Source organism: Fistularia commersonii, chromosome 11, assembly GCF_037954325.1.
Source record: "Fistularia commersonii isolate RoL2024-O1a breed Wild chromosome 11, RoL_Fcom_v1.0, whole genome shotgun sequence".
Classification (NCBI taxonomy): Eukaryota; Metazoa; Chordata; class Actinopteri; order Syngnathiformes; family Fistulariidae; genus Fistularia; species Fistularia commersonii.
The window spans coordinates 14,079,405-14,104,802 of NC_141294.1; the positions used below are offsets into that span (position 1 = coordinate 14,079,405).

A 25,398-nucleotide genomic window follows, 5' to 3' on the forward strand; every position below is an offset into this window, starting at 1 on the left:
TCAAATCAACACAAACGTCAGATTACAAATGGAGCCTCCGAGAGACTTATTTAACGGTTTATCCGCATTTATACTCACGAGGACGCGTCGGGGGAAATCTCTGCCGACGGTGACGGTATGGTCGTATATGGAGAGCGAGACCGTCTTCGTGTAGGACACGGCTCTGCTTCCTCGGTGGTCGTTTCGGACGGTCACCTTGAAGGGCACCAGGCCGGCGCGCGGCGAGCACAGCGCTACCAGCTGATACTCGCAGGTGCCCTGGAAGTCGTACCTGCGCCCGTCGAACGTCCGGTAGTGGGGATCCCCCGAGGCGACGCACGTGGCCCGGCTCGTGGCCACGCAGGTCGGCTCCCCGTCCACGGCGGCGCAGGTCTCCTCGGAGGAGCAGGAAGCCCGGTGGCATTTCACCATGCCGAGTTTGGCGTCGCATTCGCAGAGGCGACCGCAGGCCTCGTCTGCCCAGAAGCGCCGGCCCGGCTTGTAATAGCCGCCCTGATAAGAGCAACCGCAGGACTCGGCCGGCACGCAAACGCCGGCGCTGAGGACAAAACCTTTATCGCACACGCAGGCCTCCACGCAGTCGCCTCGGCAGGTCGGCTTTCGTTCGGGGAACGGGCAGGACGGCTGGCACGGGCTGGCGCAGTCTTCATAGTGGCTATTCCGCTGGCAGCTCATGGCTAAATCCGAGATAAAGAAAGACACTTAAGCAAACTCGCGATCTTCCGAGATAACGGAACGGATGAGTAACCGCGGGGCGCTTACGGCAGCCGAGCTTTTCCCTCCAGTGCTCGATTATAACTTTCTCCTCACGACACCGTCCACTGTAGGAGGCCACCGCTTGGCAGAGCATCTTCTTGTCCCCCTTCGTCACGCACATGTCGTACACGCAGTTGTCCACGAAAGCCCGAACGTCGACTTTGGCGTGACAGTTCCGAAACAGGCCGGTCGTCAAGGCGCCGCAGAGGGCCTCCGTCTCGTAGAGCTTCTTCCGGTTAGCGTCGCAGCCGGGGCAACCGGTCCGGCACGTGTCCCGGCAGGACCGGTCCCGGTCGGAGGTTCTCCAGCTCCGGACCCACTCTGTCACCGAGGGCACGATCCGGCCCGCGGGATTCCTGAGCTCCTTATCGCCGGTGCCGTTGAAGTTGCCGCACAGGCCGCACACGCTGCCGTAGTAGCTGCTCGGCAGTCTGACCACCATCATCGCGTCCCAGTCGTAGTAGACCACCAAGCCGAAGTCCGTCTCCACCATCGCCGTGCGGCCGTATTGAAGCACGGACACCTGGCCGTCGTTCAGGTACACGGGTAGATTCGCCGGCCTCCCGTTCACCTGAAGTCGAGAAACACGTCAAATGCGGAAAACTCACGGATGCCACGCTGACACGTGAAACGCGGGATCTTACCCGGACTCTCCCGACTTGGTCTCTGACGATGGAGACGGTGAGCCCGTAAACGGACACGTCCACCTCCCTCACGTAGGAAACGGCCGAGCCGCCGCGGTTCTCGTTCCTCTCGGCGATCGAGAACGGGACCAGACCGTCCCGGTCGCCGCACGTCTTGGAGACGACATATTTGCAGGTGCCCTGGAAGTTGTAGTGGCGCCCGTCGAAGGTGTGATAGTGGGGGTCCCCCCACGCCCAGCAGACCCCCGAGTACTCCGGGACGCACACCGCTTCCCCCTTTTCCACGCGACACTTCTCCTTCGACCGACACCTGGCGTCTTTGCAGGGATCTGCGGTGAACGAAGGGGTGGCGGTGGTTTTCAAGCCGCCGAGAACGTTCCCCGCGCATCGGCGGACGGGTTGCAAATATGTGCGGATTCGGTTTCTCGCCTGTGTTGTAGCAAGATCGGACTCCTTTCCTGACTGCGCACTTGGTGTCCGGCGGGCAGGAGTGCTTCTCACAGGTGAGTCCGGTGGCGGCGCTGCACGAGCATCTTTTCTCGCAGACCTCTTCGAGGATCACCTCACCGGGCTGGAGGAAACGGCTTCGTAAGCGTGCTTCGTAACCCCGTGTTTATTCTCCGCCACGATAATAAACGGCACATTGTCCGAGACCCGCAAAAGCAGCTTCCTCTCCGAAGCCGTTCGGAGGGTGGAGTTAAAAGGACAAAACATATGAACTCTACCTTGAAGGTTTTCCCATCGTCATAGCAGCCGCAGTCGGTGTCCTTTATGCACGTCTGGCCGTTGAACATGTAGCCGGCGTCACATTCGCAGCCCTCGATGCAGCCGGCGGAGCACTGGACTATCTCGGTGAGGCCCGGGCAGGATACGGAGCAGGGATCCGCGCAAACCTCGTAATGGCTGTTCGGCGGGCACTTCATGGCTGAAAGCATCGCCGGACGGGACGTGTCAACGCCTGAATCTGTTAGCCGACGGATTTGCCGTTCGTCACTTACGACAGAACGAGGCCGTCCTCCAGTTCTTCGCGTTCACTCCCGCCATGTGACAGTTGAAGGCGTACGCCGCCACGCTGTCGCACAGCACCTTCCCGTGGCCGTTGGAGGCGCACAAATCGTAAACGCAGTCGCTGAAATACGGCTCCGGGTCCAGCGTGCCGTGGCAGTCCGCGAAAGGTCCTTTGGCTTCTTTGACAATACCGCAGTAAGCGGCCTGCGAGAACACGGCCTTCCGGGCGTCGCTGCAGTCGGGGCACCGATCGCCCTCGCAGCCGTTCGCACACACCACGCCCGGGATGGTGATCTTCCAGGACGTTCCGAACACGTTGGCGTCGTCGGCGAGCTGCCGGTCGGGCATCTGGAAGTCGTCTTTCCGGTTGCCGTTGAAGTTGCCGCACAGGCCGCAGACCTTACCGCGGTAGTTACCGGGCACCGTGACCGTGACGTGATAGACCAGGTCGTAAGTGACAAACAGTCCGAAATTAGTGCGGATGACATAATGGATTCCTTCCTGATAGGCCTGCACGGCTCCATCTTTGAGATTGAGGGGAAGGTTGTTAAAAACGCCGTTCACCTAGAAGAAAACAGACGACGGATAAGAATTCCTGGCGGTGCATTTCGCCAGCCATTTACACGATGCCGCCGTATCCTCACCAGCACTCCAAACATGTTGTTCCTCATGATCAGAGTGATACCGTAAACCTCCACAGCCACCAGCTTGGTGACAGAAACCACTTTGTTGTTCATGAGCTGATTCCACTGCACGTTCTCCACCTGGACGGAGAAGGCGAGCAGGTGGGTGCCCTCCAGCTCGCAGCTCTTTGACAGCGTGTAGGTGCAGGTTCCTTGGAAATCAAAAGCCCGCCCGTCAAAAGAGAGGTAATGCGGATCACCGGAGGCGTGGCAGACACCTTTGCCGACAGGATGGCACTTCCGGATGCCGTTCTCCACTTTGCACTTCTCATCGGGGCCACATGTGAGCTTCTTACACTGCACCTGAGGGCGGAGAGAGAAGATAAACGCAGCGTCGAAGTAGCTCCGGAGACGATTACGACCTGATGTACGGTACCTCTCCGCCCTCTGCGCACAGGCACTCCTCCTCGCACTTCCCGTTGGGGTAAAACACTTGGTCGACGCGGTAGTAGCGACCGTCGTGGAGGCAGCCGCACTGCGAGAAGGGAACGCATCGATCCCCGCTGAGGATGTATCCCTCGTCGCAGGAGCAGCTCTCCCGACACCGGGCGTCGCAGCCTCGCGGAGGGATCAAGCTGTGGCAAGTGGCCGGACAGGCATCCGCGCAAACCTCGTAGTGGCTGTCGACCGGACATTTCATTCCTATCGAGAAGAAGCGGCGCGTTGACGAATGAATGCTTTGTTCGGTTCGAAGTCGGCTAATTCCGCAAAACGCTAAACGAAGCGTACCGTCTTCACCCATACTCCCGATTATTCTCACTCCGCCTCAAATTAGACAATCGGCGAATGCGTTACCGCAGAAATGGTCGGTTCTCCAGCTGTACACCTTGGCCCCGGCAGCCTGGCAGGCAGATGTGTACGATGTAATGGCTTGACACAACACGTCCTTCCTGCCCTTGTACAGGCAAACATCATAAACGCAGTCGTCGAAGTATCCGGCCGGGTCCGCGATGGCGTGGCAGTCCCGGAACGGCCCTTTGGGATCCGTCAGAGTACCGCAGAAATCCCCCTTCTCATATTGAATCTTCTCCGTGATGTCGCAGTCCGGACACGTCCCTTTGCAGCCGTCGACGCATCCCGGGATCTCGGCAACTCTCCAGCTGGCGCCGAAGACCGCCGCCGGGACGGGCTTGTCGCCGCTCTTGGGTATCAGGTCATCCTGAGACTTGCCGTTGTAGTTGCCGCAGAGGCCGCAGACCGCCCCCATGTAGGCGCTGGGCAGCGTCACAAAAACGGCACTTTCCCAGTTGAAGGAAACTCGGAGGCCGAAGTCGGTTTTGACGACGGCGTACCAGCCGCTCCTGTACACCGACAACCGACCCTCGTCGAGGGTGACCGGGAGGTTGACCAGCTCGTTATTCACCTGGAGGAGACGGAAGTCATGGATAGAGCACAAAGAACAACAGTAGACAGGGGAAGGTCGAGGTCTGCGCAGATCTTACCAGAATTTGGCCCTTGTAAGTCTTTGTGATGACGATGCTGTAAGAGAACACTTTGACTTCCACCAACTTGGTGTAGGACACCGCCTTGCTGCCCCTGTGGTCATTCTGAACCAGCACGTCGAAAGAAACCAGCGCGGGATCCTTGGAGCAGAGTCCGACCAACTGATACACGCAAGTGCCCTGGAAGTCAAACTTCTTCTTATCAAAGGTCAAATAGTGGGGGTCACCCGTGGCCTGGCAGGTGCTGCGGGACACCGCTTGGCACTTCCGGATTCCCTCGACCACCCGGCACTGCCGGCCGGCCCCGCAGCCTGTATCTCGGCACTCCAAACTTTTGCCCCCGCCGGGACATTTGCACAGCCGTCGGCAGCTCTGGTCGTCCCAGAATGACTCCCCTGCCGGGATGTAGAAGCCCTTGTAGCTGCAGCCACACTGGGCGGCGAGCACACATTGACCTCCGCTCAGAACGAAGCCGGCGTCGCACGTGCAGCTCTCCGTGCAAGGGGTACGACATTTGGATGGCGCGCTTGGATCGGAACATGTGGCCGGACAGGAGCTGCCACACAGCTCATAGTGGCTGTTGGGTGGACAATTGGCAGCTTAAGGGAGAAAGACAAGAGATCTAAATGACCGAGATGAAGATAATAGTGCATTTTTTTGGTGAATTTTGCAATGACGACTCACGGCATTTTGCGAGGCTCCTCCATTCGTGCACTTGAATTCCAGCTAGCTGGCAAGCGTCGGTGTACGCCTCCAGCGCTTTGCAGAGGAAATGTCGAAGGCCACCTCCCATGCATACATCATATTTGCAGTTTTCCAGGTATGCTTTCGGGTCGATCACGGCGTGACATCGGCCGAAAGGCCCATTTATTTCTTTGGCGATCAGTCCACAGAAAAGTTCACCCTCCCACCTTTTCATAAGACTGTGTTCACATCGCTCGCACCCGCCCACGCATTCATCTCTACAAGGGGCGTCTTTCACCAGTCCCGGTACCTTCCAGCTGCTTCCGAAAGCGACGGCGTTGTCCGCCCGTTTGCCCGAGGGCGTGGCGAAATCGTCGGCGGGGTCGCCGTTGAAGTTGCCGCAGAGACCGCAAGTTTTGCCGGCGTAACTGGAGGGCAGAGTGACCACGAGAGCGTACTCCCAGTCGTAGCGGACGTCCAGACCGAAGTCGGTCTCGATGACCACAGAGCGTCCTCTCTTGGTCAGGGTCAGCTTGTTATCGTTCAGGGCGATCGGCAAGGACCACATAGAGTTGTTAATCTGAAAAGAGACGGTGGTTTCACGTGAAGCAGACAGTTGAGGACATCAGTTTGAGGATAATACCTGAAACGGGTAATCCTGAGGCTACAGGGAGTGGAGTTCAAGAGGTTGGAGGATTTCAAGTATTAGGGTCAACGGTCCAGAGAGCGTGGAAAAGAGATAAAGAAACGGGTTCAAGCAGGTTGGAATGGGTGGAGAAAAGAGTCAGGGGTACGAAGAGATAGAAAACTATCAGCCTGAAAGGAATGGAAAGGTGGAGGTGAGATGATCTGCAAACATCTACAATGACCAAAAGACAGGAGGCAGAGCTGGAGGTCGCAGAGATGAAGATGTCGAGGTTCTCTTTGGGAGCGACCAGGACGGAGAGGATCAGGAAGGAGTCCATCAGTGGGACGACACATGGTAGATGTTTTGGAGAGAAGGTCGGAGAAGCCGGACTGAGATGGTCGGGTCATGGACGGAGGAGGGATAGAGAATATATTGGTAGACGGATGCTGGAATTGGACCAAAGAGAAGATTTATGGAAGTCGTGAGAGAAGATATGAGGGTAGCTGTTGTGAGAGAGGAGGATCCAGAGGAGAGGGTGAGATGGAGAAGGTGGATTGGCGGTGGAGACCCCGAAGGGAAAAGCCCAAAGGAGAAGGTAACGACCTGAAACGGGTAAAACATCGGGCGCCTCACCCTCACGTGCCCCGCCTCTGAGCGAATCACAGTGATGGTGACATCATACACCTTGACCATCACCATGGCAACATAGGACACCCTGAGACTTCCCCTGTTCTCGTTTTGGGCGATGACGTCGAAGGCCGGCAGAGCGTCCTTCGCACAATTTTTAGCAACGGTGTACGTGCACGTGCCCATGAAGTTGTAGTGCCGCCCGTCAAACGTGCGGTAGTGCGGGTCTCCGGCCGCCCAGCAGACGCCGCGCTTTCGGTCCGCCGGCTTGGAGACGCAGGAGGGACGTCCAGCCTTCATCTCGCACACCTCGTCGCTGGAACAGGCGATGCTGGCGCAGGACAAAGACCCGGATCCTGTCGAATCGAAAACAGAGAAATGAATCCCAAATTCACGACGGTCGACGCAACCGTTCACGTGTCCGAGTCCGATGAACCCTCGGCCCGTTTTTGGACTCCGGCAGGAACCCTGAGGAACCCCCACGTGGAGAACCTGGAGACTCGGCGCAGAATCCAACCTTTTTGGAAGGGCTGACCGCTGTGGCTTCTTACTACCCGAATTCAAAAGGATTAAATGAAAGTAGATGGCGTGTCAGAGCTGTGGCAGCGACCACTTCTGGATCATAATGAGATATTCGGCGCGGTGAGGTCGCATCCACGTTTGGATGGTTTGAAAAAAATACACAACAGACGAAAACAAATAAAGGAATACGAGCGCGAGCTTCTTACCCGGTTGTAAACATTGCGCCGGTGTGCCGTAACCGTTCATTTGGCTCACTCCGATACCGTAGAGGGCGAAAGCGGAACCGGAACTGGAGAGGATAAATCTGGATGCGCCCGGGGTTGGTTTGTAGGACATCTCAGCCCAGGAGAAATCCGTCCCCCCGGCTTCTCTCCAGCGAGCTTCCCGGGGAAGCTTCGCGCCGTCGAGGCGGAGTTCCGCCACGGCGTCGGTCTTGGCCACGATCAGAGCTTTGTTTTCGAAGCCCTCCAGAGCGTCCAGGGAGTAGGACGTGCAGAAGCGGTCGTCGGGCAGGACGGTCATCAGAAAGGGGTCGAAGAAGTGGAACCAGTTCAGATGGACCCCGTTGAAAAGGAGGAGGACCTGGATCCCGCGATCGGCTCGGACGGAGAGGATTTCAGGAGGGTGGTACCGGACCTCTTTGACTTCCCCCCGGTTCAGACGGAAAACATCTTGGCGGGCGCCGCGGACGGTGACCTCGGTGGGCTGGGAAGCCTGCACGTAGACGCTGTCGTATCTCCTCTGGAAGCTCAGGGGAGGCACGACGAAGCTCGAACCCCAGCTGCTCACCGGCAGCAGCTGCTCGTAGACGTGGTTGCATTTGGAGAAGCGCCAGGTGCAGGAGTGACCCGAGAAAACGGCGACGGGGCTCCGGGAGACGACTCTGGTGCCGGTGAGCTCGTACACGCTCTGCAGCTGCACGCTCTGGTAGGGCTGGAGATCTAGGACCATCGCGCCGTCTCTTTCGTAGACGCGTTTCTGGAACACGACCGGTCCGGCGGGGAAAATCTCCACTCGGTTCTTCTTGTCCCCGTTGGTCACGGAGAACTCTTTGAAGGTGCCGAACGGGGACGCTTCAGGAGTGAAGATGAAGTACTCGCTGCCCCATTCGGAGATGGGATAAACCTGCGCCGTGTCCGCCGTGTACAGCTTGTAGCTGAAGGAGGTCACGGTCACGTCCGCCGAGGCTTCCACGAGCACGGTGTTTGGGGATATCTGGCTGCCGTGCAGCTCCACGCTCGTGGGGAGGCTCACGGTGACGCCTTCGCCGGCTTTCAGATTTCTCTCCTGCTCGAAACTCAAAGGAGGCACTCGCACCGTCACTTTGGCGTCGCTCTGAGTGGCGCTGATGAACAGCTGAAAGCGCGGAGAGTCGTAGTTTGGGATGTAGTTCTGCATAAACGAGAGGGCGAACTCCCTCCCTGCCCCGATGGCGCTCGCCGGACCTGAAAGATAACGCCGGAGAAATTCAAGCCCGCGCGCGTCGACGTGAAACGGGCCGCAAAATAGCGGCGGTTCAAAGTTTACAAAGGCGATCGACGCCGGTCCGTAATGAAGGGATCATTTTTCTTCCGATAACCGGCGAGAGAGATTTATAATCCCCTCGCCGCCTCTCGCCGGCGCTCAATAAGTCACTTATGCAGACGATGTAATTGCATAATGGAAATATTATCAATATCTCCGCCTTCGCCGTGGGTTTAACATTAACCCGGGCCGGGTCGAGGACCGGGGCTTCGCGATTACGCGCCCGTCTCACTCGTTCGGTATCCTTTTTTTTTTCCCTCCTCCTCAATAGCACTTAATAGGTAAATGCGATTCAACAAAAGAACATTTCAATTTAGATGACAATCTTCTCCGGGCGTCTTTTTTTCTCTGGCGCTCAAATTCTTCACGTTCAACATTCAGATTTATTCAGGGTTCACAACAATGCCTTCAATTGGACGAGGTCGGCAACCCGGCGCGTGGCGCCCGGAACGCAATCACTCTCCGGCTAAGCCGAGGTTTGGGGGAATTGCAGTTAATAACGGGATTAATGAGAGCCGTCACGTTCCCGGGAGTTTTAGGACTCCCACGTTTAAACACCCGTCGTGTTTTAATGCACTTGTAAATTTCTTAAACCGGGGAAAAAAAAAGAACAGAGAAGTCAGAGCGTACTTACGGCAGAGCGAAGCCCCCAGAGCGCAAAGGAGCATTAGGGTTCCCATGGCTGAAAGGTAGACGTTCAAAACACAATTCGGTCTCTAGATTTCCCCCGGGGAGGCCGATCCGCCGGTCTGGAAAGGGCACTTACCTGCCACGGAGGAGGCAAAGGGACGACAATCGTCATTTCAAGCCCTCTCCCCTTATATGCATTTTACCCGGCGACAACACGGCCAATCAAAGCTGGGGAGGCCCGTAGGGTTCGACCGTGAAACAACAGAACCATACCTCTAAAGCAAATTAAGGCAGAACCTGGCAGCCGCTCTCGGGTCTTGCCATATGTTGACTAAGGCGTTGAGGTTCAACACAAACTTCACGTGTTGAGTCATCTTTTTCTTTCCCAAACACGCCCGGTTTCGCCGACCCGAAGCGAAGGTGGTGTTCGAAACCCCCCTCGCCGCCGGCGCGCCCCGCGGACCGCCGACGCCGTTTCAGATCCGAGCGACCGAAAAGATGGAAAATATCACGGATGTTCAGCCGGCGCGAGTCGGCGCTCCGCTTTCAAAACAACAACAGGAAGACAAAAAAATACGGATGAATTTAATCATTGCTCACATTCAGCCCTCTTGTAGATTCTGGTGTGACCAAATATTCATTTTACAGCAGGCAGGGCGGGACGGCGAGCGCGATAACACCCCAATCTCAACTTATCACGGGAGTTATCTCAGAGCTTCTGAACCGTCCTTCGACTAGTTTGATATTAGGGCTGGGTTTGGGAGAGAAACACCATCACCTTTGCAAACGTTGGATACAAAGTGTGTGTTTAGTTTCACATTCTAGCTCAGATTAGCCTCAATTGTTGCCATTATTTTGTGCCCTATCACCTGCACGGACAAACAATTTTACCCGTATGCATCATCTTTATCCATGACATGCATAAACTAATGTGTATCTCCAGAGCAGGACGCAATGAGACTCTATAGAAAGTGAGTAGATACAACTTGAGGCTCAAACAATCTAAACCCCAATCTAAACCTGGTTTCACAAAGTCTAGATTTAGAGAAAACCCCGTTGCAATCCAGAGCGCGGGGTTTTCAGATGCAAGGTATTTACGACGGGCACGGAATTCACTTTGACCCGAGTCCATCCAAGGTTTTAATGACAGACAAAAAACGGTGGTTTGTAAGTTTATAATTGATATGAAATAATCAGTGATGACATTTTAACAGTCCATGAGGTGAACTCATGGTGGAGACAAATAAAGAATAAAGAAAAAAATTCACAAATATGGCAGCGCGGTGGTTTGTGCTTTCACCTCCCAGCAAGAAGATCCGCGGTTTGGGTCCATGTGGAGTTTACATGTTCTCCCCGTGTCCAAAAAACATGCACCGGGCTACTTGGAGACCCAAAAATGGCCCAAAAGTGTGACAGAGCTGGCGAAAGGTTGGCCGATCCCAGCTGGGATTGGCTCCGGTCGCCCACAGTGCAGGAGAAGTTTGTAGATGATGAGTTCCCCTTTTGACCAAAGTGCAGATTCACTTACCGGCCAAAGGAGTCGTGACCAAAAAGCCTTCGAGGTCTGGGATTCTCCAGGTGAGGTTTCCACAGAGGCCGGGAGAGATCCTGAGGGAGGCCGCCATCACTTTGACCTCCATCTCTTCTTCCAGAGGATCGTCTGTCCTAAAGATCACCGTGACCTCGGTGTCAAGCTGGATGTCAGGGACAAAAAGGTAAGGGAGTGTCCATCCATCTCCTGGGTAGTGCAGCAGGTGGGTGAACTACTACTGTGACCTGGTTTAAGCACATGATCGCCACCTCAAGTGGGTGGTGACCTTCACCAGGTGACAACAGGAGGATCCGAAACGAGGTAAAAGACCTGGAACTCTGACAACAAGGTCCAGTGACAAGTGGCAAGTTGGGAGAGGTTTGTCTCCAAGCTCAGCTCCGGCCTCCAGAAGATCTTGACCTGGAAGCCGGCTTGGAAGTGACAGACTTTAGGTTTAAAGTCTACTTTAAGTCCCAAGGAACGGTTCCTGAGAGAACACCTCCACTCAGGCCGCAGGCTGCCTTTTCACACGATACTGGACGGCACCAACATCTCTGGGAACAATCTTCTAACTGTCTAACTGCTCGACCACCTTAAAAGACCAGAGCCAAATTGGTTCTGGGTTTAGATTTACGACAGTGCCTTGGGATGTTGTCACATACATTTATTTTAAAACACGTAATTTGCATTCACAGCAACAAAATGACAATTATTGCAAGTTGCATTTAAAAGCCCGTATGATAAATGTGCTTTAAGGGAACACATTTACAACTCCGAAGCTTTTAATGTCCAACTGGGCAAAGACGACGTGCATAAACTAGATTAATCCTACAAGTCGTGTATCTCGGACTTGGTGACACAAGGATGGTTAAGTGCTATCGCCCATGAAATGCAGTTGCAACAAGGATATCTAATATTTTAAAACACTAAATATTGACTTCTAGCATCCACGAGGCAACATTCGGGTATCAGGCAGACAAATATCCCAAACCATAATGCATGACTTCATAAATATAAATTTGACCAAAGAATTCCACCGAAAATGCCAAACATTCCCGAGATGCAGATTGTTCAAGTGTCAGTTCCACAACTGAAGGCCTTCAGGATTGGTTAAGGTGTTTTCTGCACGCATTGTTCCAGTTTGCTTGACAAACAAAAACTGGTACAGGTTCTGAAAACAGCTGACTTTTACCAGCCTGCACTGAACAACTTCCGTCTGGATGAAGCCGTGGACGACTCTGCTAATTTGGCTTCAACAAGGAGAACATAGTCACCAGAAGTCTTCTTGGGTCATCTTCACGCACGGCCATCTGGAAGACGGAAACTGACAGTGCCAAGTGCTCGCGCTTTGAAAGAGTCTTTTGAGGCAACTGGCATTCTGTGGTGATCTTAGAAGGACTCATTCAAGGTGGGGTTGGAGTTGGTTTGAGGGCCTAGATGTGTACAACTGTACCTTGAGTCAAAGTGCTATATCCATCAACCTGGTGCCAACGGTACAGTTGAGTGGCCCAGGTTGACCCTCCTAATGGTGGCGCTTTGCCTTCGACTCCCCTCGGATAGAGGAACGGCCGGCAGTCACTCTCTCCAGCAGATGGCCCACAATCGCAACCATCTGGTCGTGAGGAAGTGCAGTTCAAGCAGTGATATTTGCCCCTGGAGTCTGTGCTGCCGCTCACAGCACCTCCAGGCTCAGGACAAAGGCAGGGAAAAACCAACCTGTTGCAGGAACAGCTCTCCATACGTACCAAAATACAGAGGGGGTCAATTCACAGGGTGCTGGACGAGCGGAGCTACAGGTCCTGTGGTGGCTGTCAGCATCTGACATGCAGTAACAGACTGTTTCATTAAAAATTTTGACAGCAATATGTCCATGCCGTATGTTTCTTGACATCACGACTCACCCTCTCTCACTTCCCCTGCGCTCCTCAGCCCTGGCTTCTTCACAAATAATGGAATATGAATTCACAGACTGGTTAAGAGCAGCTTGTCCGCGATTCAGGAGGTCCAATTTCACAGCTTTGATAGAAAGTGTCTGCATTGACTTGACAGTGACAGGAGGCATCCAGAGCATGGCGGTCTATAAGCGTTGCACATAATGCTGCATGCCTTGAGGCGTTGACTGTAAGCGTAGCCTAGAGCAAGGTCATCTGATCTCTTTTGAAACCAGTCCAGCTGGTTTGGTCCCCATCAGAGATCCGATAAGCCCGGGCCAGCTCCGCACCTGTCTTCACGGGAGGGTACCCTGGTATATTTACAGCACACTCATCATGAACGTCAAAATCGCCAGAAGCCCATAGACTTTGCCCTTTTAATGTGGGTCGCGACGGCAATGGCGGTCTTCCAATCAAACAGGACTTCTCCTCGGTCCTCTTGAAACTTGGGGACAATGAACTGAAATCAAAAGAAACAGGTTAACATTAAAATTGCTTTCAAATATTAAATTCAAACTGACAATTCCAGCTTTTAACCCCCTGCGATGCATACGTTTTTTTTTTTTTGCGCACACCGAGCGGACTTTCCGTGGTGACCCTGAATCCAGACAAGAGGAGAGCGACCTGTTCCGCTGAATCAGAAGGCCACGGCGCAAGGTAGAGTCCAACTCCGAAAACTGGAAAAAACACAGAGCCATTGGGAAGAGTTGCGTCATCGGCGCATTCAGTGGAACTACCTGAAAGCCCACGGAGTATCTGGGGTAGGAATCGGGGCATTCGATGCAGAGGTCAGAGAAGATCTGGAAGGCGCCAGTAGACGCGCACACCGTGTGGACTTTCCTTGGTGACCCCGAATCCAGACAAGAGAAGAGCGACCTGTTCCGCTGAATCAGAAGGCCACGGTGCAAGGTAGAGTCCAACTCCAAATATTGGAGATATGTGCCATTGGGAAGAGTTGCGTCATCGGCGCATTCAGTGGAACTACCTGAAAGCCCACGGAGTATCTGGGGTAGGAATCGGGGCATTCGATGCAGAGGTCAGAGAAGATCTGGAAGGCGCTAGTAGACCACATTTAGCTTGAAGAAAGAATGTAGTAGTGATTTCTTTCCATGTTGATCAAGAAGGGAAAGAGATATGACATTGCGGGCCGATGACCCATCGGGTAACGGGTTAAAACATGTTTAAGAATTACCTGAATATCACCCAGGACGTCTTGTGACATCCTCCGAGCCATTTGATTGACGTGGACTTGTACGTGTCTGCCTGGTGGCGTGATTGAAATTGGCTCGGCAGCCGGTCGGGAAGCGCGTGACTGCACTTCAGTTACGTGAACCGTGAAATTCAAATGTCTGTCCGTCAAATGTGTTGCCGCTTTGGCTTCGGGGGGAGCAGCCTTGAACTCCACCCCGCCAAGCCTGCGCTCTTCATCGTCACCACTCCGTCAGTTGACCCCCAAGAATGACAAACACAGCTTCGTTCACATGTAAACACCTCCCTGATGTATTCGTCGAGGCACGAGTACCCGTAGTTTTCTGGATTAACCTGTTTCGCGAAGGCAGTTCCCCTCGGTGTTTGGAGGCTCCTGATCGGCTCCTTGTCCTCCAGCTAAAAAGGTAACGCCAGTAGAGTCAGACAAGTGGTCACTTAGGAGGGCATTGGCCTGAAAGGTCCAGGTTGACCAGTGATACATTAGTACCATCTAGTGGTCCACGGCAGCCTGAAGGTTGTGGGCGCGATGAAAACGTGAATAGGTTGTTTTTTTTCTCCAACACGGACACATATCTCCAATATTTGCTCATGTGATGAATACTAATCCAACAGTAATTAAAGTGCTTAAACCCTATAAATGGTATCAAATGTAAAAGGATGCCGTTACAGAGGTTATTCATTTACTTTCACCGCAGAGAGGAAGCACATAAATACTCGAAGCAAAACACAGGGCTCCTCCAGGCATAAACTGCAGCCTTTCAGGAAAGGCAGACGGCAGTATATTCAGCCGGGGAGCGACACGCTGCAGGCTGGAGAGCGCTATAAAGACACAGGTCACTGATGCAGCGCTTGTAAAAGCTGGTGGGGTCCACTTTGTTATGACACTGTCTGAATGGTCCATTAGCTTTCAGAATCTTTCCGCCAGCCTCGGGGTCAGAGAACTGTGCCAACTGGTCAGATGAACATTTTGGACAACTTCCACCCAGACAGCCCTCGACACGTCAGGGATCCCGTGCACTTCCCCGAGCTTTTCCCAAAAGTGGTTTGGGCGGAGATGCCTCGGCGTGCCGCGACCTGCGAGGTCACCGGTCGGATCACGGTTAGTTTTCACACGGGCCACAAGTAGCATTAGCATATTTACCGGTGAGATGAACGCTCGAGACTCCACGGCACCTCCCTGTTTGTGCAGCTATACTTCTGCAGTGCACTTGGATGGAGGTGACGGGGCAGGTTCTTCTGAAGCCCATTAGCCTGCAGAGGGAGCCAACACAGCAGGACTTGGAGGCTTGGCCGACGACTCGCGCTCACAAAGGGAAGAGCACCGACCTCGGTGCTCACAACGGAAGCTTCACTACAAACCCGCTGAACCTCAAGGACATCAAACCTCTGGCGATAATCGCACATGCCTGATAACCGTTGTCCACGGGCTCAGTGCAAATGGTCAGAAGCGGATATCCGACGCCCACTCTCCGGGGAGATGTTGAACACCGTGTCAGACTGCATTATCAACACCACAGAATTCAAGCTCGGAGTGACAAATACTCGTCTCAGGGCGCGACTCGTCAGCCCAAAAGGTTCAGTTGCTAAAGAAATGGCTACAAAGGTTTCGAATTCTCCGACGAAACCTGGGTTGCGCCGGGAAACAGCCTCACCGACCGGGGTGAAAGTCCTCGACCTGTTCGGTCCCTTCATTCACTTGTTGCGCGCTGTTCCCTGTTTTTCAGTCACATAATGGCTTCTATTGCAAAAAAAAAAGAAGAGGAAGCCAAGGCTGAAACTACTTTAGGAGAAACCGATGAGTGTGATGAGTACAGTTGAACCCGGTGAAAGACAACAAGCCGTTTGAACCGTCAGGAGTCACTTGTCTTTATGCGGTGCAGCTTCCCTCCCTTAGGCTACGAGTGCCGGGTCACAAGGCCAAGTTCGTATGGTGACTCACGGTTATCCTGAACTCTTCAGCTCTCGTCAAACTAAATTGGAGGCGTTCGCACAAAGGGATCGGTAACTGCCAGTCGTGACACATCCAGGTGACAGTTTGAGTCGAGCCATCGGTGACTGACATTAGCATTTAATAGCGCGTGCTACCTGCTCGGTAGGAGTAAACATCTAGCTTTCAATCCACCAGCTTGTTGGGTGAGAGCACATGTTCAAGTCTGATGTTATGCTACATGTTTACTAGCCGTATAGCAGTGTCCGTGGAGGAAGCGATCACTTCAGATATCTGAACGTCCTTGGTGACGGGGCAGGGGAAGCCAGAGGAAACCAGAGGGCTCAGAACATGCATCGACACATTCGCCGAGATCCTTTCAGGCCTCCGGATCGCTGCGGGATGGAGAGAAGTTACAGCGTATTAAATCCACCTGACAAATCTAGTGTTGGTTAATTATTAAAGCGCATGCACGAACAGGTCCGTCGTGTTTACTGGTATTCATTCATTATATATACACCGCTTATCCTGCAGGCAGAGGCGGAGCCTATCCCAGTTGTCATTGGGCGAGAGGTGGGATTCACCCTGGACTGATCCACTGCGGGGAAACTAAGAGGAACCCAAAGCAGACCCAGGGAGATCGTGACAACTCCACATAGAAAGCCCCCCCCCCCCCCCCATGTTGGAAACCAACCAGGGACCTTCTGGCTGTGAGGTGGAAGCTAACCGCTAACCGCTGTGCCACTCTGCCGCCCTTTTACTTTGTAAGACCAAGCAGAACAGCATTAAAAATTGAGAGATACCACTTACGGCCCTTGTCTGCCGTCCACGGTTTGACCTCAGTTTCCTGCATCCCGGCATGCAAATGTGTCTGCATTCAAGATACCACAGAGCAGTTCATTATTTGTCATTCACACAGCTCTGAGAGAAATAAAAAAACAAATGACAAAGTTGATCTTGCCGGCTCAGGTTCATCAGACGCTTCCCATCTTCAGTCAAATCCAGGTCTCAAAGTGTTGACCCCTGGGGGCCGAGCACTGCACACGGCATCCCCGGCAACACGATCTACTTTTTACATTGCAAGTCATTGTGACTGACACATTTTGGGCCGGAAGTTCTCACAAATTCGTTCAATAAATACCCTTAAATACCCTTGTAGCCCCTGCTGTTAGAGGAGACACACGGCTGGAGCAGTGATGGTCGTCACCGTCAGCCGGTCAACTGTTCCTTCCTAATGTGATGACGACTTACAACAGAAGCTGGAATCTTCTCGGCAGAAAGCGACACAACTGGCCAAAATCTGGCACGGAGTGGTCCGGTTGCCGGCGCGGAGGCCTTAGCGTAGCGATGGAAGAACTCTTGGGGATCAGATCTGGAAACGCTCCTTCGGTGTCCAGTCGCCGAGCTCAGAGGTCGTCCGAGGCCGAAGGGACGACCGGCGTGGATCCCGGGGAATCTGGACTTTTAAGATGTCTGGGTCGTTGTGGACGATAGTTTCGAGGCACTTTGAGTGTCCGGTCATGTAGAGTTTGACCTCGCCTCGTCTGCAGGACCGATGGAAAACGCAGAGACGGACCATTTACCTGAAACACAGTAATTATAAACACCAATTAGAGAAAAAGGTTTGTGCATCTGATAAAATGACTCACCATGACCCTGTTAGCCAAATCGTGCGAAAACCTAATGGAAGAGTCGTCGACCGTTACTTTGACTCGCCGTGAGGAAAAGACGGCGGTTTCTCTTATCCGGTCCTGAACGTCTAATCTGATGTGAGAAGGTAGCTTCGGTTTTCTGGAAGTTTCGACCATCCGATGTAGCATAATGAGGACCTCCTCCGGTCGCAAACTCCCCCGAGGCAATTCTGAACGGCAGTCCAGGACGCCATTGGAACAAAGCGCTCTCCAGCTTGGCAACGTAACCGAGCACACATGACAGCAGAGCCAGGCTGGCGGCCACGGCTCGCCTGGAGGCGTCGGTCAATCCAAAATTTCTCGCTGGGGAAGACGGTAGGAACCGTTGATCTCACAAGCACGCCGCTTTGGCTCGACAAACTTCTAGTTCTCGGCAGATATCCCTCGATGCACTGGCACGACTCGATGCGGGGCCGGGGGCAGGTATGTCGGGCCTCTTGGTTAGCGCATAGCGCTAGCTAGCCGATGCGAAGTGAAGCTCGCGAAACGGTTAGCATGTTTTTGTCGCTAAAAATGAGGCCACCTTGATGTTTACAGCGGTCGGCAGCTGTCGTGCGGTTTTGGACCCGGGCTAAGGAGGAGGGAAAGAACCTCGCACATCGAAGCGAGCGCTAACCGCAGCTTGGTGGTGCAGCGATTAGCGCCGGTCGCGCCAGTGATGAACTGGTCAAGGGTGAACTCCGCCTCTTGGCCGGCGACCTCCGGGATAGACGTCTCTTCTGTAAGGAGATGCTAAATCCTTGAACGCTCATCTGCACGGTGCGGGCGGCGCTGGCGTTCAAATACGCTCTTGCTATGCTAATCCGAACGGAAATAAGAGCGTTCACGCCGGGGAGGGCGGTCTGGATGGAGGCGTCGCTGGAGCCCCCCTACCGGTATGATCGGATCTCCTCCATCAAAAGGTGCGACGGTAAGAGCGGCCCCATGCAGGGCTGTTTTCAAAAGCAGAGCGGTTTTGCATTTCTGATGGAGAACTTCCGTTTGCGACCACACTGGAAGCTGTGTGAGAGGGAAAGGGGTTGTGGTGGAGGAGGAAGAGTGTAAGCACACCTTTCAGTTAATGTTTTATCCGCGATCAAAACCGTTAGTGTGACAATGCAACGTGACACAGCTGGGTACAAATGAGTATTTGAGATACCCGGCCGGGATCCAGCGTCGGTGCGAGGAGGAACCGTTTTATCAGGAAGCAGCGTGAAGTTGGACCTCCGGGAGAATTTAACACCGCTTTAAATCTTCACAGCGAGAGCGGTTATCTTGATGTCGCGTCGTATCGGATGAATCAAACATCGGCGGACGTCCACGGAGAGACGCGCTGTCGGAGGCGGAGGATCCGCCGTAAATAAAGTCGGAAAGGGCCGTCGCTCGTGACGTGGATCGTCGTATCTGAGGTGACAACCGGGACGACCTTCTTCCTCCTCCTCCTCTTCTCGCCGTCACGCTCGCAGCTGACGGCGACAACTGTAAACACTGAAACTGGAACTCATTCCCGTGTTTGCCGAAGGAGGGGCGGCGCATTCACAACAAAGCAGTGCGAGCGATGCCCAGCTGCCCCTGGAGAAGGTAAACCCAACTGCAACTCCCTCTGCCTGCAGGGAGGAGAACCTCAACCAGAGAGGAGCTCTGGAGAACTTGTAAAAGCAACTTAATGGCACTTCCTTAGTGCTATGTGATGGCGTCAAAGTCCACTTCCCCTCAGGGACCAGACGTCCGCCGTCCGTTGGGCCTTGCTGGTGAGCTCCATCTGGCAGATGGGTTTCTTATGGAGTTAGGAGAAGGAGGTGGCCACCAACAGAAGGAGGTGAGAGTTGTGACGGGTCTTGTGGACTCCACTCCGAGGGTGGAGAACATTAGCCACTCTCACTGATGGGTCTGGTGGACCATCCGGGACCAGCTGCGCAAAAGGGCTCTCCAGAACCTTCGTGGCCGTTGTGGGGGGCAAGAAGAGGAACATCTCACGGGGACTGGCCTGTTCTGGACCTGAGGAGATGAAGACCCGGTTTGGTGCCACAATGAGAAGCGACAGGACGGTGAAAATCCAGTTGAAAACAAATCGGCAAACAAATCTTTTAAATGTTCAAGCTGCGGTATTTTGTGGAGAAGCTACAAAGACTCTCACTGCGAAACAACTCCATGGGCCTTCTGAGCTGAGTTATGACCCCCCCCCCCCCCCCCCGCAGGCAGGTGAGCACACTCAGCGAGCAGCGATAAGGCCGGCGGTGTCGGATTTCAACGCGCCCGTCGGCCAATGAAACGCCTTTCCTCGCACCTGACGGAGCACACCTGTGTTAACGTGTGGAACCGCTGACAGTTTCCATGAGAACGCGGATCCTGGTGCGCCAGCGGCAACATAGCGGGAGAGTTCGGACCACGCCGGGCGCCAGACGTAAGTCCGGCCTTTTCTTCCGCCTTTCTGGATGCCGGGACGACTCGGAGAGCGTTTTTTCACCTCGAGACGGTGTCGATTTTGGGCGGATCCGACGCGATTATCGATCTCCGTGGAACGGGAAGCGTCAGATTCCCCTCGGAGCGCCGGCGGCGGAGCGTTTGCTTTTCATTGTTTAAAGAGTTTATCACTGGAAGCCGGACGGGGTGTCTGGTGAAACCGGCGGGGGAGGAAGAAGAGAAGGTGGACGTGCACGGAGGCAACGGGCCAGGAAGCGCTTCAAAACAAAAAAACACAACAACAACACAGGTTTCTGTGGGTCGAAAACCCTTTTTTTTTTTAGCCTCTATTTTTAAACGGTAACGGAAACGAACCGAAACTTTAAAAATCCCGGACGCCCCGCTGATACCGGCCACCTGAGCGACAGGTTCCAGAAAGAAAAGGGTGAATTAGCACACCTGGGCCCCACGAGGGCCCCTCAGCCGGGACCTCATCACAACGCCAGGAAACAGCTGTTGTTGAAACCATGAGGAAGAACGCCATTTCATTTTAATTCATATTCTATTTAAATTATTTTTTATTTGAATCATTTTTTATTATCTTTTTTTTTTTTTTTTTTTTTAATTTATCATCATCGCGTTATTTACGATTTAATTCCATTTTTTTTATTTTAATTTTTTTTCATTTCGCCGAAATCGATCTCAGACGCCGGTTGGCCTCCGTTCCCGTTCGATCTCGATAAATTAAAAAAAAAAAAAAAAAAACTTCACGAGTCATGAAGCGTGGCTTCTCGTCGCAGGAAGCTATATCTCCGCTCTCAGGAAACCGCTGTGCACACACACACACACACACACACACACACACACACACAAAGAACTTTCCGTTGCAACAAGACATAGAAAGGTGGACATCTTTCTTTGCACAGCAAGAAGGTTCCCGGTCCGATCCCACCCGGGTCCTGTGTTACCGGACTCGCCTCGCTCAAAGGCGCCGGCGCCGAGCGAGCGCATTGACGGTGTGTGTTTTGCGTGTGTGTAGGTGTGTGTGAATCCCCTTGTCGGTTTTGGGGAAGTTTGACTGACGCAGCTGCAGGTTCCAGCTGATGGCGTCTCGCCGGGGTTCTCGGAAGACGGCGAGCGCCTCGTTCTTCGGGTTCCGGCGCCGATCCGGCCCGCGTTCGCACGCGGTCCGAGGGTTTCCCCCAAAACAGCTCCGTGACCTTCGCCGCTCTCCTGGAGCCGGGCGCCGTGTCAGAACTCGGGTGTTTACACCTCGGTTCTGCTCGGCGCATCGGACGGGGACCGGATTCTCAGAATCCTTAATGCCCCCCTGCTGAGATAGTGTTTGTGAACAAAACAAGCGAACGTCGGCTTTGTCTGGATCTGATAAGAAGGGGGGCGAAGCGGCGGCGGCGGCGGCGGCGGCGGACGTGCCCAGACGCCTGCGACGCGGACGCCTTTTCTAAAAGTGCCGCAAGAGTTGTTTTGGATGGCGGTGTTTCTCACCGGGGTTTTATTTGCGCAGGCGTGGGTGGGGAAGGGGGGCGTGTGTGTGTGTGTTTATGCGCCGCAACCCCCCTCACACACACACCTATCATTGTCACCGACACTCATATCCTCCCAGTTGCTCAACAAGTGGCGCTCGGAGCACATGTGCGTTGCTTTCTGTGCCGGACTCAGCGCAGGTGACGGAGTGCTGACTGACATGAACTGAGGTTCGGTGAGTTTTTTCTTTTCGTCTTCCTCGTTCTTGCGTTCGTCCCCCCCCCCCACCTCGCCCCCCTCGCCCTCGCCGGGCAGCAGATGCAGGCCGGGGACGCGAATGAACAGCTGAGCCGCGGACGCTTCCTGGTCGTTACTCGTCCGTGCAGAAACGGCACAAGTCGCGCTTCAGTCTTCTTATTCCTTCTTCTTCTTTCGGCTTTTCCCTTCAGGTGTCGCCACAGCGAGTCCACTTTCTCCATCTAACCCTATTCTCTGGATCTTCCTCTCTCACACCAACTACCTTCATATTCAGTCTTGTTATTCCCATTTATCTAATTTCACCTCGACTCGCCGGAGAAGGTGTTATCGGCGCGGCAGACGTCTTATCAGTGATGAATATTGGCTGAACAGAGGACTGTTATCACCTGGGGCAGATAAGAAGCCCGTCTCTGCATGTACGTTTGTTTGTTTAACCACATCCGAAGCTGCGTGCGTGCGCGCCGGCGCGTGTGTTTTCCCACTTTTAAGAAAACCGTCGCAAAAAACACGTTGAAAAACTCGGTGGCGTTCGGGTGTCGTCGGAGGTGATGGGTTTGAGGTAGATTTGGTTTTATATTTTTGCGTGACTCCATGTGGTCAATCCGACGTCCTCCTCCGATCCGGACAGGTTTCGTGATTTCGCCCAGAAATGTAATCCAGAAAAGGGGATTTCTTTTGTTCGCATCTGGAGATCCCCTGCGAGTATCATCCATCTCCACCGCAGACGCTCCTCACCTCAAACGCTCGCAGCAGCTTTCCTTCTTGACCCCCCCCCGACTTTGAGAATCCGAAACCGCTCCGAGAACCAGCCGCTTCCTGTCATTGTGGCGAGCGGAGGCCTGTGATTCAGCGACCGCCGGCCGTGGAGGTTCGCCGCCGTCCCTCAGAGCCCCATTTAATAATCCGCACCTTAACAATGAGCGCCGCCGCGCTCCTTTTCCACGCCGTCACTCACTGCCGGGGGGGGAACAATGGACGGCGCCCACGGCATGAGCGCATTTGGCACGAAGATCAACCGGCGAGTCCGAGTCCCACGCCGAGGCCGCGGCCTCCCATCGGGCCGCCGCGCAGGATTTCCACCGAAAGAGAGCTCATTCCCGTTTATTTGTATTTTTTCTTCCTCTTTTAAATCACCCCCCGGGTTTTGCATTGTGTTTTCGGTAACAGCTGGCGGCTCCGTCCGTCCGCCCGCCCGCCCGCCTCTGCGCTGGAACCATCTGCGTTTCACATCAGCGGCGCCTTCGGGAGCTGCGCCCGGAACCGTTCCTGCCACCAGGAAGTGGCGAGATCTCGCTCGGACAATAAGAAACGTAGCGGCGGCCGAAGGAAGCCCGATCTCCGAGCGACACCCGCTCCGTTTATCGCGGCTCCTCCGTTCGGAAAATGCCGACGGCGGCGGAATCCATTTTGCTGAGCGCCGTGGGAAAAAAACCCGTCCACGCTCTGACCTCGCCGCCCCCGCGGTGTCGCGTTGCTCGCGGGAGTTGCGACGGCTTCGTGTGCGCGAGCGAAGCGGGAACGGCGAGCGCTCAGCCTCCGAACATGAAGATCTCGCGCGCGTCGACGATAGCGGATATTTTTAACTTCCTCCTCTTCCTCCCAGCAGCATTTGAAGATGATGCGATTGCTGCTCCTGTGTCTGCTGCTGCCAGCCGCCGCCACTGGTACGTTCTCATCTCGCCGCCGCCTTCCAGTGGATAAACATCTAATCAGCACCCGTGCATCCATGTGCAGGCGTGGCTTTTTTTTTTTTTTTTTTCCGCTCACCCAGCAACATACGTGCGAAAGCTGCAACCGCGACTCAATTATGTACGACATGAAAGGTTGCAGGAAGCCGAAAATACAGTCGCCGCACAGTAGAAATGAAACTCGCGGGGAAATTACCCGCTGCTATTTCAGAAAACAGTAGCGCGAGCGAGAGCTAGCTTGCTCCGGGATGAACATCTGACTCCCCGCGGTAAAAGCCACCTTCCATCATCTTCTCCCCGCTGACGTGAACCTCTGTGCTCCTTCTCAGCTCTCTCCGACGACACCGAGGGATCCGCCATCCTGGACGGTACGTCACGCCGCCTCCCGTCGGCCGAGCGGAGGAAACATAATTGCGCGTCGTTCGACGCGAGGTCCCGGATCGAGGTCAAACTCCGGACGTTTCCACGGAGGTCGGAGCCTCCGAGCCGCGCCGAGCTCTGTCTCCCGGACGCCGTTTATCCTCGGCGCGCACCGTATTGATTTTTTGTTTATCCCCTGTTTTATTCCTGCGCTCCCGGAGCGGCTGGAAGCTAACTTCATAACCCGCCGGACGATCGATAACGTTACCAAAGGGCGGCACCTAAAGCCGGGCTGTGAAAGAGAGAACGCTCGGCCGGAGGGAAGCGTCTTAACACGCCTCCGTCTTTTCCGTCTCTTCCAGGTCAGGATGACGAGGATTTATTCGAGACGAAGGGTGAGTTCAGGAAGAACCAACACACACACACACACACACACACACACACACAGCTTTCCAGGGTGTACGAAGGTAACGGCCTCCGCCATTATTTTGTGCACGGAGTGTGTGTGTGTGTGCGCCTCCGCCTGGACGTTAAACCTCGAACGGCGTCCATTAGCGGCGCCGCCCGGAGGCGCTAACCGAACATCTCCGTCCCCCCCGACCGCCGCTTGGCTAATCGACCTCGGCGTTGCGGCCGCTCCCCGAGCCGTCCCCCGTCAATCCTCATCTCCGCTTTGATGGACATTTGATGGAATTAAAGAGGCGTTCAGGCCCCCGAGAAGAAGCCGGCGCAGAAGCTTCAACCTTCTCTCCGCCGCCTTGGGGATGATCTGCGCGCCAATCAGAATAATGAATGTTGTTACATTCGCGAGTGGGGGAAACACCCTAAAAAATTGGAAGCCGCCGCCGCCGCCGCCGCTCCGTCGGCGTTCCTTCTTTTCCCGGAGACCGAGCTTAAACTAATCTGGTTAGCTTAAGCTCGGCCCGCGGCCGTGGCTCTTAAACTACACTCCAGTTCCCCGACCTCTGGGCAGATGCGAGAGCGATGCTAATAAAACTAACCGGTTAGCTTTTCCCCGCGATGGCGGCGTCCTAACTTGTGTGCGATCGCTCCTCCAGTGTCCTCGGACGTCCTGCTGAGAGAAGGCCCTCGCTCCGTGGCAGACAAAGCTGTGGGAGAAACAAAAGGTAAGAGTTGGTGATTGTTTTTAGCGGTGAAGTCCAAGCAGATCCTCACTTACTGAGATGCGGACGATTTACCGGGCATAGAAACTCACCGCTGGTCAATTCGATGGGTGAAATTTATGCTAAATTAGAGTCTCATCTGGTCATCGTTGGCTTTCGATTGTACTTTTTGTATCGGGTTTCGCCTCGGACGCCTTCGAACGTGGGATACGGATCCGTCTTCACCGGCCTGAATTAGAATAAGAGAGAAGAACCGGTTTTAAGCTTGTCGTTCAAAGAAATTGGCTTGAAAAACTTCATTTGAAAGAGGCAATTTGACGCAACTAAATTTTTCAAGTGAATTTTTTTAATGAATACGTGAAAACGACTCACCTCGGAGATGAACGGGATGGGGTTGGAACCAGCGGAGGTGGTTGAGATGCGAAGGACGTCGCAGGCGTCGCCGTCCGTGCTTTTAGTTCTCGGCCTACTTTTGTTCCGACGTAAAAGAGAAAAAGTTTGCTCCGATATGTATGCTCGGCCGAAGAGACTCGTCATTTCCTATGCGCGGCGGCGCCTTAAAGGAAACTTTCCAAATTTAGGTGAAAGTCTGGCAGGCAGAGCAGCCGATATCGATTCTTCAGAAAAATCATCGGGGTGGATTTCGATCAGCTCTAACTGCAGC

At 54.1% G+C, this 25,398-nt stretch overlaps 2 protein-coding genes and 2 long non-coding RNA genes across 8 annotated transcripts in view; 2 read left to right on the top strand and 2 right to left on the bottom strand.

Moving 5' to 3' along the window:
• Window positions 1-19,786, bottom strand: LOC147229598 (IgGFc-binding protein-like). The gene is given in 19 exon segments (XM_086155797.1): window positions 1-677; window positions 763-1,327; window positions 1,401-1,729; window positions 1,830-1,971; window positions 2,126-2,325; window positions 2,399-2,918; window positions 3,173-3,394; window positions 3,468-3,733; window positions 3,887-4,454; window positions 4,534-5,132; window positions 5,500-5,797; window positions 6,479-6,828; window positions 7,201-8,439; window positions 10,677-10,842; window positions 13,348-13,410; window positions 17,116-17,289; window positions 17,291-17,329; window positions 17,396-17,510; window positions 19,704-19,786. Coding segments are annotated over 19 exon segments (6,615 nt in total).
• LOC147229599 (uncharacterized) lies at window positions 11,404-13,043 on the bottom strand. Its single transcript, XR_015106848.1, has 3 exons — window positions 12,581-13,043; window positions 12,425-12,497; window positions 11,404-12,291 (listed from the first exon to the last, which is right to left on the bottom strand). It is a non-coding gene; the product is annotated as an uncharacterized LOC147229599 (long non-coding RNA).
• LOC147229600 (uncharacterized) lies at window positions 14,092-16,396 on the top strand. Its single transcript, XR_015106849.1, has 3 exons — window positions 14,092-14,223; window positions 15,999-16,158; window positions 16,281-16,396. It is a non-coding gene; the product is annotated as an uncharacterized LOC147229600 (long non-coding RNA).
• The window catches only part of LOC147229601 (uncharacterized), an 8,956-nt gene continuing 3,293 nt past the window's right edge, over window positions 19,736-25,398 (top strand). Inside the window, exons 1-5 of one of the 5 annotated variants that reach the window (XM_086155147.1) lie at window positions 19,736-19,820; window positions 23,169-23,226; window positions 23,580-23,618; window positions 23,973-24,005; window positions 24,669-24,737. In XM_086155147.1, the coding sequence (XP_086011273.1) occupies window positions 23,178-23,226; window positions 23,580-23,618; window positions 23,973-24,005; window positions 24,669-24,737 (190 nt within the window). In that variant the 5' untranslated portion in view covers window positions 19,736-19,820; window positions 23,169-23,177. Of the gene's footprint in view, window positions 19,821-21,416; window positions 21,540-21,903; window positions 21,979-23,165; window positions 23,227-23,579; window positions 23,619-23,972; window positions 24,006-24,668; window positions 24,738-25,398 lie in introns of those variants that run through there. The other 4 variants (XM_086155148.1, XM_086155149.1, XM_086155151.1 and 1 more) reach the window with 4 other exon arrangements.